We start from the raw sequence: 12015 nt of genomic DNA on the forward strand, positions 1-12015 counted from the left end.
TTATCTAGGTAAAGTAAATGGAATTTTTTAAAATTATTTTTTATTTTTGTCTGACTAGGTTATCTCAAAAGAGCTGCCTTCAAGCTCCGAGATTCTTTCTTTTCCCCAATCTAGTTCTATTGTTGAAGCTTTCAAATGTAGTTTGTATTTCCTTTAATAAATTCTTCATATCCAGAATTTTTATTTGGTTCTTTTAAAAAACAATCTATTGCTTCAGTAAATTCCTCATTCATATCCTACATTATTATTTTGTTTCTTTCTATTGTTTTTCAGAATTATCTTAAATATCACTGAGTTTCTCTAAAATCAGTATTTTGAATTCTTTATCTAGAATTTCATGAATTTCTTTCTGACTGATAACTGTAGCTGGAGAGATATTGTGTTCCTTTGTTGGTGTCATATTTCTTTGTTCTTTTGTTTCCTGTGTCCTTATGTTGATATCTGCACTTCTTAGTGCAACAGTCACTTCTTCCATTTTTGAAATTGCTTTCATAGGGGAGGATTTTTTCCTGAAGATTTTACATGTTATTTGTTGAGTAGGGTGCTTTGGCTTTGATTCTGAGTGCCTATAGTAGTGTGATGTCTGTATGATTTATTTGGCAGTATACAACATCAGTGGTATCTGTAACTTCCTCATTGACTTAAGGTGCACTTACTAGTGAAGGCTGTAGTGAAGTTTGGCTGGGAACTAAGATGCTAGGTGGGCCAGTCTTCAGGTCCTAGTGATGGCAGCAGTGGGCTGAATGAGCCTGTGCTTGGGCCACAGAGTGGCTTAAACTGACACCAGTGTTAGTGGGTCTTGGACAGCCAATTCTTGGGCCTTCAGGTGACTTGCTTAGATGTTAGCAGTGGCAGCAGTGAGCCAGGCTTGTGGGCAACTTCTCAGACTCCTGGGCAGCTGGTGTGAAATAGGTAATGGCAGTAGCGGTGGTGGAACAACCCAGTAGGACCCAAGCAGTCTGTGCTGGTGTTGGTGGTGGCTGTGACAAGTTGGGCAGGCTAGTACCCTGACACACTGATAGCATGTGTGGGTGGGTGTCAGCTGTGGTGGTATTGGTAGGTTGAGTTGGGCTGACCTCAGACCCTGGCAGGAATGATTCAGATGCCAGTGGTAGTAGATTGGGCTGGGCAATTTCCAGGCCCCTGGCTGATGTGCTCGTGTACTGGAGGGATGGGATCAGGTCAGCAGACCTGTCCTCAGGCCCCCCTGCAATGCATTCAGGTGCTAGCTGTGATAGGCAGAGATGGGGAGGTCCCCAGACCACTGGCAGAATGCTCAGGTGTGGGCTGGCTGTAGTGGTTGCACTGTAGTCCTGCAACCAGGGAAGGCCACTCTCAGCGGGAGCATCATGAGCAAGTAGCTGTGGGGAGTGTAGTCTGCTCACACCTTTGTCCTCAGCAACCCATAGCAGTAGCGGTGGGATTTGTCCTAGGAATGTGTGGAAGTCCCCAGCCTCTACTCTCCCTCCTCAACTTAGACTTGGCTTGGCGACAGCAGCCCCAGCCAGGCCCAAGGGCAGAATGCAGACCCAGGTGGTTGAGCTCTCAGAATAATGACTATGGGTTTGCCACCAGGAGGGCAGGACCCCTCTCACGTGGAACAGCATGGACAAGTAGCCACAGGGAGTGCTGTCTTCTCATGCCCTGGTCTCACCGCAGCCTGTAGCAGTGGCGATGGGATTTTTCCGGGGGATGTGTGGGAGTGCTCAGTCTCCCTTCTCTTTTTTGCCTGGTGGCAGCAGTAGTAGCAGAAACAGCAGTGCCACATCAGTCTGGCCTCAGGGCAAGACATAGACCCCAGGCAGCGAGGTTCTCAGAATGGCACCATACTGAAGCTGCTGTGGGCTGATGCCTGTGGGACTCTGCGTGACTTCCTTCTCTGGAGCAATGTTTCTGTTGATTTCTAGGCAGCTCCGTGTGTTAGGCTCGAAGCCCACAAGGATTGAGAAATTCTCTCATTGCTAAGACTATAAAAGCCTGTGGTGGGAGTATGGTTCCTGGAGGTTTCTCTGTTACCCTTTCTCCACATCCAGGAGCTTCTCCCAGCTCCCCAGCAATCCTGGCTGAGCAAACTGCCGTGCCTTGCTCTCCTTGCTTTCAGTGTTTCCTGTAACTTCTCTATTGAATCCTAGTGTTCTCTTAGATGATTGATGCTGTGCGAATATCTACTTGTTATTTTGGTTCCTCTCCATGGAGGAGGCACATACTAGTGTCATCTATTCAGCCATCTTGACTACTTCCTCCAAATAGATTTTTTTTAAGTAATTATATTTTTTCTTTGTTGCACTTATTTTCTAACACTTATTACTTATTTTATTGTTATTTATTGTTATTGTTATTTCTAACACTTCTGTACTTATTTTTGTCTATCTCTCCCTTCTAGAATGTAAACTCCTTGAAGAAAGGAACTTTTTAAAAACTGATGCATGCCAAGTACCCAGAACAGTGCCTAGCACGTGTTCAATATTTGCTTACTAAATTGAATCATCACTCCTCTGTTTATAACACTTCAGTAGCTTCCCATTGCACTTAGAAAAAAAAAAATCCAAACTCTTTAGCATGGTCCACAAGACCCCCACATGATTCATCCCTGCTTACTTCTCCACTTTAATATCTATGGCTGGCCAGACGCGGTGGCTCATGCCTGTAATCCCAGCACTTCGGGAGGCCAAGGCGGGTGGATCACCTGAGGTCAGGAGTTCGAGAACAGCCTGGTCAACATAGCAAAACCCCGTCTCTTCTAAAAATACCAAAAAATCAGCCAGATGTGGTGGCGTGCGCCTGTAGTCCCAGCTACTCGGGAGGCTGAGGCAAGAGAATCACTTGAACCCAGGTGGTGGAGGTTACCAGTAAGCCAAGATTACGCCACTGCACTCCAGCCTGGGCAACAGAGCAAGACTCCGTCTCTATTTAAAAAAAAAAAAAACCTATGGCTCTTTCTGTTCTCCCATACCCATACTCTAAATGCAGTCTTTTTGTACCGTTTGTCCCTGCCGTAGGACTTTGCTGTTCCCTCTAGCTGATGTGATCTTAGACCTTCCCTCTCACTATTCAGATTTCAACTCTCATGCCATCTTCTCAGGGAACTCCTCTCTGATCACACATTATAAAATAGATAATAGGTCACCATCTATCACAGACTTCTTTCAGTTTCCTGCATAGTACTAATTTTTTTTTTCAATTTTAACATATTGCCTGTCACCATCTGCTGGAATATAAACTCCATGAGTGCAAAAACATTGTTAAACTTAGCACTGTTGTAACCTAGAAACATCCTGGCACATCACGGGCACTTAACAAATGAATTCAGGAGACATATGAAGCCTGGAGATAACAGATTTGAAAGAACAGAGAAAACAGGGGGAAAAGTCAACAAGAAATAATTCAGGCTGGGTGCAGTGCCTCACGCCTGTAATCCCAGCATTTTGGGAGGCCGAGGTGGGAGGATCACTTGAGCCCGGCAGTTCAAGGCCACAGTAAGCTACGAGTGTACCACAACTAGAGCCTAGGTGACAGAGCAAGATCGTATCTCTAAAATAATAAAAATTCAGCCAGTTGTGGTGGCTCATGCCTGTAATCCCAGCTAGTCAGGAGGCTGAGGCAGGAGGATCACTTGAACCCAGGAGTTTCTAGGCGACAGTGAGCTCTGACCCCAACACTACACTCCAGCCTGGACAAAAGAGCAAGACTACATCTCGAAAAATAATAATGATAATTCAATAAAATTTCCCAGAAATTTTATTCTGAAAAGCTAAACGTTTCTAGAATGAAACTGAAAAGCTATACGTTTCCAGAATGAAAGAGCCCACTGATTTAACCAGCACAACGGAGGGAAAAGCTCATACAAAGTAACATCAAGAAATCTAAGAGTAAGGGCATGGAGTTGCATGCGTCTAATCCCAATGCACTGGGAGGCTGAGCATCACTTGAGACCAGCCTGGACAATATAGGAAGACCCCGTCTCCACAAAAAATAAACAAATTAGCCGGGTGTGGTGGCATGCTCCTGTAGCTACTCGGGAGGTTCAAGTGGGAGGAATACTGGAGCCCAGGACTTTGAGGCCACAGTGAGCTATGATTGCACCACTGCCCTCAAGCCTGGATGACAGAGTGAAACCCTGTCTCTAAAAGACGAAAGGAGGGGGACCACAGAGAGAGAAGAAGGGAGGAAAGGGAGGAGGAGGAGAAGAGTAAGAACACAGACAAGACCCGAAGTTTCCAGTAAAAAACAAAAACAAAGAACAAACCATATACAAAGGGATCAGAACTCAGGGTGTCACAAGAATTCTCAACAACAAAGGATGCCAGAGGGCAGTGGAGCAACGCTTTTGAAATTCTGAAGGAAAATTATTTTCAACCATGAATCCTAAACTTAACGAACCTAATTAAGTATAAAAGTGGGATAAAGATATTTCCAGATATTCAAGATTTTAAAAATTCAACTTCCATACACCATTTCTCAGAAAGCTCCTAGAAAATGTTCCTCCAAAATGAAGTAAATTAAGAGAGAAAACATAGGATAAAGAAATAGAAGCAATCTAGGACCCCCAATATAATGGTGAAGGAATATCCAGGAAGCCATGTACAGGTGAGGAAGCAGCTATTCCAGATTCAAGGCCAGGAGTCTTAAGAGATGCATCAAGACAAAACTGGTAAGAGCACCTGGTGAATGAGGACCGGGAGATTTTGACAATCGTGAAGGAGTTTGGAGTACAATAAGTAATAAAGACATAGGAAATGATGCAAAAAGGGAAAAGGAACTCCAGGAAGACAAAAGGTTCTGCAGGAAGGAGAAATGATCGTGGCCACATGCACAGCCCAGGTGTGAATAGCTTTTACACAGATGTAATAACAAGCACACCGAATACCTGTTTAACCACTTAGTATCACATTGAAGGGATGGTGATGGATGGAAGAGAATGTTTGTGTGTGTGATAAACGATAGAGAGCAGATGGCTACATCTTCCTGCTCCATAGTGGGAAATGAGCGGATAAGGCCCCAAACACGAGTTATTTAGAAAAAACCAAGGCAAACACAAAACAGTTTGCTAAAAGGTATGAACTGGGTCTTTGGAGGGAGGAATGGGGCAGGGAAACGTGCCTATTTGTAAGAAGCACTGTAGAAATAGTTTACCATATATGCAAGTATAGTTGTAAAAAACTAAAAGCTATGAATACAAAAAATAAAAAGGGAAAACTTACGAGTCCACAAATGAGAGAACAGAGAATATGCTCTTTGCCACTAGCGTAATTTTACAGGTAGTTTTGTATAATCCTCCCTTTTCCATTTTTAAGATGGCAATTTAAAAAATCAGAAAGGACTGTCGGGCGCGGTGGCTCACGCCTGTAATTCCAGCACTTTGGGAGGCTGAGGCGGGGGGATCACGAGGTCAGGAGATCGAGACCATCCTGGCTAACAGGGTGAAACCCTGTCTCTACTAAAAATACAAAAAGTATTAGCCGGGCACAGTGGCGGGCGCCTGTAGTTTCAGCTACTCGGGAGACTGAGGCAGAATGCCATGAACCCAGGAGGCGGAGCTTGCAGTGAGCCGAGATCGCGCCACTGCACTCCAGCCTGGGTGACAGAGCGAGACTCCATCTCAAAAAAAAAAAAAAAAATCAGAAAGGACAAGAAAAACAGTTGACTGTGTTAGGAGGCAAGGCTGCACATTCTACTTCCTCTGGGGCAGGTGCTTATTTTCCAAGGAAGAATTTTGGGTGTGCTACACTGGATGTCTCCCTTCTCAGGGAGAGTCATCACTTGCTCCAAAACGCTGGACCTCAGCTCAAGGGCACCACTGCAGGAGGAATAACAAGGTGGAGCCACGCAACAAATGGTCTGTGTCCCGCCGCAGGCTCTTTTTGAGGGACTTCCAGAAATGACAGCACGTGTGCAAACAGAGAACAGAAAGCAAAGTTACGCAGTTACAGGAGGCACAGAAGGAAAACCTTCGGCTGCTGCCATCAGTGGAATTTCTCTGTAGCCAGACTGAGGTCCGGTGGCATTTGAGATACAATATAGATCCTACAGATATACATCTCCAGGCGGTTCATTCAACAAGTCTTTATTGAGCACCTACTCTGTGCCCAGCACTGCACTAGGTGCCATCAGAATACAAGAGTAGTATAAGATGTTATCCGCCCTCCAGGAGCTTACAAAACTAGAGGCAGAAATAAGATGTACATGTGACTCAGGCAGCATGTGGCACACACAACGTGGGCAGCTCTGAGACAATGGTGGTCAAGAGACCACTGAGACCCGGAACAGTCTCTTAGAACAGGGTGGAGGACTTAAAACTTGGATGAACAGGGACTGGCAGAGCATTTGGAATGGGTAAGGTCAAGACTGGGAGATCAATTTGGCTGGAGCAGGGGAGCTTGTGTTAAACTGTGGCCATGAGGGGCGCCTGGACAGAGGCTGGGTCCGTGGGCAATGAGAAGACACGTTACTCCCTCTCTTGACGTGAAGACCTGGTGGACTTGTGGCCTCCTGCTGCCTTCCTTTCCCTGTCTTTCCATGTCCACTCTCTCCTAGGAAAGTGGAACCTGGATGCTGAGTAGGGCCAGGGACAGAGAATTAACACCCTGCTAGGGAACGTGGTCAGAACTCCCTAGGCAGGGGAGGTTCTGTTCCACTGGATATTTGTCTTGGTGTTTTTGGATGTGCTAATCAAGAGCAAGATGTTCTGGATTCTTAAAACTCCCCCCACAAGGACCAATCCAGAGATAATTTATTGATCAGTGATCACAGCTGGTACCCCAAAGCTGTGTATGTCTGGATCCTTCTCTAAGACCACAGATAGCTCCAGGGAGTCCCACATCCTTGGCTATGGAAATATGCTCAGCCCTGGTTTCAGAGAAGCCTGGACTCCACTCTGGACCCCATGAGATGATATGCGCTGGTACTCCAGGCCTTAAATGGCTTGGGAAGCCTCAGTGGATTTTCATTGTTTATTTTCAGCACTGCCGTGTATGCTTAACTCTGAGTTGGGGTGGGGTAGGTCTGTTTAAAACGCCAGGGAAGGTGGGCAGCAGAGTGGATTTGTGCAAGAAGGAACCTGTGAGGTTTAAGGACAGCAAAATGATCTTAGGCGTAATCAACTAGTTTTTCTAAGGTCTTGCCACGGTGGGCAAGAAAATGCTGTGTCAGGCCCTTACTCCACAGAGAGTGCAGAGCTGGGGCCAAGGTAGTAGGTCAAAAAGGAAAGGAGCCCTCATGGACTCCAGGGTCAGAAGTTCCCTCGGGAAACCAGCAGGTGGTGGAAGAAGAGCCCCATTAGGGCAGTAGATGGAGCAACAGCACTGAGTGAGATCTCAGGGGGCCAGAGCGACGGGGAGGTGGTTGCCAGTGGATATGGGGTCCCCTGCTCCAGGTGCTCAGGCCAGGCATCCCTTCCCCCCATTGAGAGTCCTGAATTCCAAAGAAGTGAAGCATCTTAGGGTGTGGGGTCGGGGCAGATGTCAGGGTTCAGGGTCTCAGCAGGAGGCGCGTTCCTGGCCACTTAAGCCACAGGAAGGGGACCAGGCGCCGGGTGAAGGTGGCAGTGAAGGTGTAGATGAGTTCCTGTGACTCTGCGTTGGTGAAAGTCACAGTGCCCCCTTCATAATCCAGGGCGATGCCCACTCTCCGGGGCCGCAGTGCTGGGAAAAGCTCAGCCTCGGGGCTGGTGTTGGCCCAGATGCCGGAAGAAGAGAGGCGCAGTGCCCACACACCATCCTCTGGCCGCAGGGAGAGGTCTCCCTTCCTCTTCATAGAGTCTCTGGCTACCCCCACCATGCAGCTTTCCAGAACTTCCTCCTCTTCCTCCTCCTCTTCCTCCTCTTCATCGCCCAACGATTCCTCATCTTCGTCTGTTTCCCAGTCGTCGTATCCATCCCCATAGCCGGCCTCCTCTTCTTCTTCCTCCTCTTCTCCTTCTTCCTCCTCATCCCCCTCTTCTTCATCCTCAGACCAGCCCTCCCTCTCCACTTCCACTTCCCAGTAGACCTTGCCCCAGGTGAAGCCCTTGCTGCCCAGCACCCCAGGCTCACAGTCAAACTGCTGGGGGTGCAGGTAGGCACTCTTGTACAAGCTGGTGTAGGTCACGCACTTCCAGTCCTCTGACAGCTGCAGGTACCCACTGGCCGACTGTGGGTCCAGGGTGACACTCACTGTGGGGACAAGGGAAAAAAAAAACAAACAACATCACTGTTTTGTTTTGTTTTTTAAGTTAGAGGGAATAAAATTTATTTTGGCAGACAGTGTTAAACAAAATTAAAGTTGCATATATTAGTAACATAACTTAACATCCTTAATTTGGTGTAAGTGTGACACATTTTCTGGCTTTGTATTCTGCTAAATCACCATAACTAAACTGCTTTATAAACATGATATACTGAAATTTAACTTTACTGTTTTCGCTTACGCTCTGACTCCAAACAAAACTTCATAAGCTTCCTCGATCTCTGGGTCCAACTCATCATCAATATCATCCAAGTGTGGATCACCAGCCCCTGATAAATCTGTTCCACTTTCTTCATAATCTAGAAAAAAAGTCCTCTTTTTCAAGTAACTCTTGATATGCCTCTTGGGAATCTGGATCAGCTGCAGTGAAACGAACACTATGAGATGTATAAAATGCTGGTTCATTCATATAGCAATTGGGATCTTTTCCGGGTGTTGCATTTCTGTATGATGAAGTTGCATGGACTCTACTCCAGTTCCTGCACTGGAGCTCTACAAGCTTCAAGAGCATCTGCTTCACGTCTCTGCCACAGTTTGCATCTATAAACATTTTCAGTTTCCTAAATAATTTCTTCCATATCAGTCCCTCCTTTTTCGTCCCAAGCATCTTCCAAAACGGACCCTGTCAACTTCAGCAATTTTATTGCACAAATTAAGCTGTCATCCATGGGATTAGAAAAGAGGGCATTCAGGCATTCGGCAACTCCCAAAGACCAACCTGAAGAATATCTGCCCTTGTAACCTGTCCATTTGTTCCTCTGATCTCCAGATTACGATAAAGCTCTCCCAGAAAGGTTACAAATGCATGAAATAGTTTTGGAGTAACTTCATCCCCTTTTGCAGCTTGATCTTTAATGTCATATTCAGTCCAACATCCTTGAAGTAGAAATTTGCGGAAGGTGCTACTCTATGTGCTGTCAGATGATGGGCCAGGTGATTACACAGGCGAGCTCCCATGTAAGAGAAATTTGGGGCCGTGCACAGTGGCTCACGCCTGTAATCCTAGCACTTTGGGAGGCCGAGGCAGGTGGATCACAAGGTCAGGAGATCGAGACCATCCTGGCTAACAGGGTGAAACCCCATCTCTACTAAAAATACAAAAATTAGCCAAGCATGGTGGCGGGCGCCTATAGTCCCAGCTACTTGGGAGGCTGAGGCAGGAGAATGGTGTGAACCTGGGAGGCAGAGCTTGCAGTGAGCTGAGATCCGGCCACTGCACTCCAGCCTGGGTGACAGAGCAAGACTCCATCTCAAAAGAAAAAAGAAAAAAAAGAAATTTGGGACAGATGTGTCCTCTGAGTTCCACAAGTTCTTGCAAAGAATCATCTGTTGTAACACAAGCATTCAGGGTCTCTGCAAACTGTTCAGTTTCAGTTTCAAAACCACCAGGCTGCTCTGTAAGATGGTTCAAGAAACCCTGAACATGTACTGACAGAGTGGGATAATCCTCACCATCATCCTCATAGGATTCTCTATAATTAGAATAACCTGATGGGTAGAATTTGACGGTATTCACAGACAGCTTAGACATTAATAAAGAAGCTACAACCACCTAAGGTTTAACCACTGCTCTCAGTTCTGCTGTGGGATTTTATCCTGTGAACTAGATGGAGCTCTCAGGGCCTCGTTTGCTCCCAGACAGTTCGACATCCTCAGTGGTTCTCAGGAAAGCAAGTGTGAAAGTTGGCCAGGAGGAGACCACCAGTCTTCACAATCCAAGGGGCACCACTCACATCTTGGTCTATGCGGATGGTGCTCCTTGGTGGTTGGTATGCAGTGTACAAACTAACTGCAGGGCTGAGAGGAAGCACAGTAGTGGGGCCTCTGGTGGATATGGCCTCTGCCCTTAGGTTGCCCCTGCTGTTTGCTCTGAACATAGGAGCCATGCAGACAGGAAGATGAGAGAAAGCTCGGCCACGGGAAAAGGACTGGTGGTGGGACCTGTGAGGATAGGAAAAGGAAAAGCAAACACAGGGCAGAGAAGGGTCAGACTAGCAAGCAGAGGCCTCAGTAGACTAAAGAGTAGGCCAATTAGAAAGTGCAAGGAGGGAGGGGGGCTTCTACCCTGCAGCTGGGAAATTCTTCCTGTTGCAAAAGGGGCTACCTGGGGAAAATGGGGGCACTCAGAATCTCTGCAGGCAGAGTTTTCTATACTTGATGTACATCTGGGAACCACCCTCTCGACACTCACCTGTCTTATATTCCAAGTCTCTCAGCAGCTTCCCTGGGGAGAAAAAAGGACAGCAATGACTCAAGTCCCGCAAATGCATGAGCCCATTTCTTGCTTGGGCGGTATCGATTTCCTGATAGGGATCCATTTCTAAGGCAGGAGGCCCTCAGAAGAGTGAGACTCGACAAGGTGATGGAAAGGTAGCCGGCTGCCCTCTTTCTATGAGGTAGCCCTGCTCTGACTCCCACCCTTTGTGCGCTCCCCAACCCTTACCCTGGAATTCCCTCAGGCCTCGCTGCAGAGAGAGGAGTTTATCTGAGAATTCTCCGGTCTTTTTTTTAACCACTCGAGCGATGGGTTTCCCAACCCAGAACTTCTTCCGTGGATACCTGAGAAGATGACAGACGTAACAACCTGTTACTCAGCTCTTTTTACTTTCCTTCATATTTATCTCTCAATCCTCATGGCAACTACGAAGCGGAGAGGAAAGGTATGATTGTCCCCAGACAAGTGACAGAAAAACAGTGGCCCAAAGACACCAGCTGAGCCAGGGCTTCAGACCATCAGTAGACTCCACATCCAGGGCGATCTGTCTCCTAAGCCATGTTTCTAACCTCTCTGCTCTGTCCCACCTCAAATAAGGCCAGTGGGCCAAGGAGCTGGGGTTACAGAGAAAACTCATAAGGAGGAGAGCAAGTCTCCAGTTCTCAAGGATGTGTCCTGCTCCTCAGAAGGGCATCAGGATGAACCATGGGGATGTGAGTACCTCTGGCACCATACCACTCCCCATGATTCAAATGGACCTGGTCAGAAGGGGAGGGAACATCAACAAGGGGGATGAGGTACGCCGTGGAGAGGAGACTCCTACCTGTTTAGGAAGTCTCTCGTGTCCTAGAAGGGAAAAAAAAAGCACAAGTATCAATATGAATCAAACAAGACTTCAATGCATCTGCACCCAACACTGTAGCAGAGGTGGGACGTATCAGTGAACAAAACAAATGTGGTCCCTTTTTTATGGAGATGACATTCCAGTGGGGTCACTGGATAAAACAACAAGAAAACAAACAAAATCAGCACAATGACAGAAGCCACCATGGCTGGGGGATGACAGGGGCAACCTCTCTGGGAGATACCTGTGCAGAGAACTGAGGGATGAGAAGTACTGGCCAGATGGAGAGAGGTAAGGTAAAATCGGAAAGGGCTTGGTGAAAGCGGCAGGGGCCAGATTGTGCAGGGCTGGATACGCATGGTAAGGAGTTTGAATTTTTCTCCATGTACAGTGAAAAGCACCAAGGTTATCAAGTAAGGGCATGATATGTGTGATCCGCTCTACATGTGGCTGAGACTGCTGTGTAACCTCCAGAGTCCACTCTCTCCTTCCTCCTTTTAACAACAGAACCCCTGGAGTTATTGCTGGTCAGATGGTCCACCTGGGAAGACTACATTTTCCAGATCCCCGATGACAAGGTCTGGTCATGAGACTAAGTTCCAGCCCATGGAATGCGACAGAAAGCAATGACCATAATTCCGGGCACTGTCCTTTAAAAAAAGAAAATTGCTTTCTACTTCCTCTTTCCCCCAACTGAATTTTGGACATGGCGGTGGTGAGCCCAACTTTGACC

At 47.0% G+C, this 12015-nt stretch overlaps 2 protein-coding genes and 1 pseudogene across 4 annotated transcripts in view; 1 reads left to right on the plus strand and 2 right to left on the minus strand.

The window, feature by feature from the left end:
• Nucleotides 1–12015, plus strand: part of LOC104668434 (HLA class I histocompatibility antigen, A-30 alpha chain) — a 329434-nt gene that overhangs the window by 239767 nt on the left and 77652 nt on the right. The gene's annotated exons all lie outside the window — the stretch shown is intronic.
• The window catches only part of TRIM26 (tripartite motif containing 26), a 29353-nt gene continuing 23385 nt past the window's right edge, over nucleotides 6048–12015 (minus strand). For both annotated transcript variants that reach the window (XM_010368169.2, XM_010368168.2), the window contains 4 exons: nucleotides 11262–11284; nucleotides 10667–10782; nucleotides 10415–10447; nucleotides 6048–8150 (listed from right to left, as the gene is read on the minus strand). In XM_010368169.2, the coding sequence (XP_010366471.1) occupies nucleotides 7468–8150; nucleotides 10415–10447; nucleotides 10667–10782; nucleotides 11262–11284 (855 nt within the window). In that variant the 3' untranslated portion in view covers nucleotides 6048–7467. The remainder of the gene's footprint in view (nucleotides 8151–10414; nucleotides 10448–10666; nucleotides 10783–11261; nucleotides 11285–12015) is intronic.
• LOC104666218 lies at nucleotides 8219–10400 on the minus strand (annotated as a pseudogene).

This window comes from Rhinopithecus roxellana, chromosome 4, assembly GCF_007565055.1.
Source record: "Rhinopithecus roxellana isolate Shanxi Qingling chromosome 4, ASM756505v1, whole genome shotgun sequence".
NCBI classification, from domain to species: Eukaryota; Metazoa; Chordata; class Mammalia; order Primates; family Cercopithecidae; genus Rhinopithecus; species Rhinopithecus roxellana.